The following is a 716-nucleotide window of genomic DNA, read 5'->3' as shown; positions in this document are numbered from 1 at the left end:
GAGAGCCCCCACGGAGCGGAGGGGCCCGCGGCAGCTCGGCGAGGACCGGGGTGTCGGGCGAAGCCTGGCTGAGGGCCCGGGGGGCGGAACGGGGCCGCGGGTCTCCGCTTTGCTCCTGGGCGAGGAAGGCTGGAAGGAAAGGGTCTGTGCTGCGCGGCGGGGCAAAGGCCTGCCGCCGTCTCCGAGCGGAAAGAGCTTCACCGGGTGCGCTCTGAGCCGCGGACAGATCCGCCCCTCCCGCGCCCTCCCCGCCGGAGACCGCACCGAGGGATGGGATGCGAAGGGTCCCCCTTCCCGGGGTGTCCGATCGCCGCTGTCTCCTTCAGCCGCCTCGTTCCCATCGCGGGGAGCAACAAGACGCAGTGCCTCCGGCAAGGCTTCCCCAGCAAGAAACTTCAACAGCACGTAGAGACTTCTTCTGGCCGGGCGAGCACCCGGCTGTCGGGGAAAGTGCCACCCCTGGTGCCTGCCCTGCCCCCGGACGGCTCCAGCCTGGAGCGCGGTTTTAGGGCCGGTGTTACTTCCCAAAGTGGAAAGATTGCTGTGCCTTGGTGGACATCCGACCAGTGTTCATTCTGGATGTGCTGGCAAAAAATCATAAACCAGGATCGCAAAAGAAGAGACTTACTGATTAGAACCATTAGAAACAAACCACTGGAACAAAATAATTTTCCAACTACCAGATCTGTTTGCAAAATTAAACTTATATTCAGAGA

At 62.0% G+C, this 716-nt stretch overlaps 1 protein-coding gene across 1 annotated transcript in view; it reads right to left on the bottom strand.

The window, feature by feature from the left end:
• Positions 1-341, bottom strand: part of CBLN1 (cerebellin 1 precursor) — a 3056-nt gene extending 2715 nt beyond the window's left edge. The window contains 1 exon segment of the mRNA XM_010585227.1: positions 265-341. Within this exon segment, the coding sequence (XP_010583529.1) occupies positions 265-341 (77 nt within the window).
• Between the last annotated feature and the right edge of the window lie 375 nt (positions 342-716).

The sequence above is a fragment of the Haliaeetus leucocephalus genome, unplaced genomic scaffold (assembly GCF_000737465.1).
Source record: "Haliaeetus leucocephalus isolate CR32 unplaced genomic scaffold, Haliaeetus_leucocephalus-4.0 Scaffold92, whole genome shotgun sequence".
In the NCBI taxonomy this organism is placed as follows: Eukaryota; Metazoa; Chordata; class Aves; order Accipitriformes; family Accipitridae; genus Haliaeetus; species Haliaeetus leucocephalus.
The sequence above is the reverse complement of the archived record's forward strand: the minus strand, read 5'-3'. Positions and strand labels throughout refer to the sequence as shown.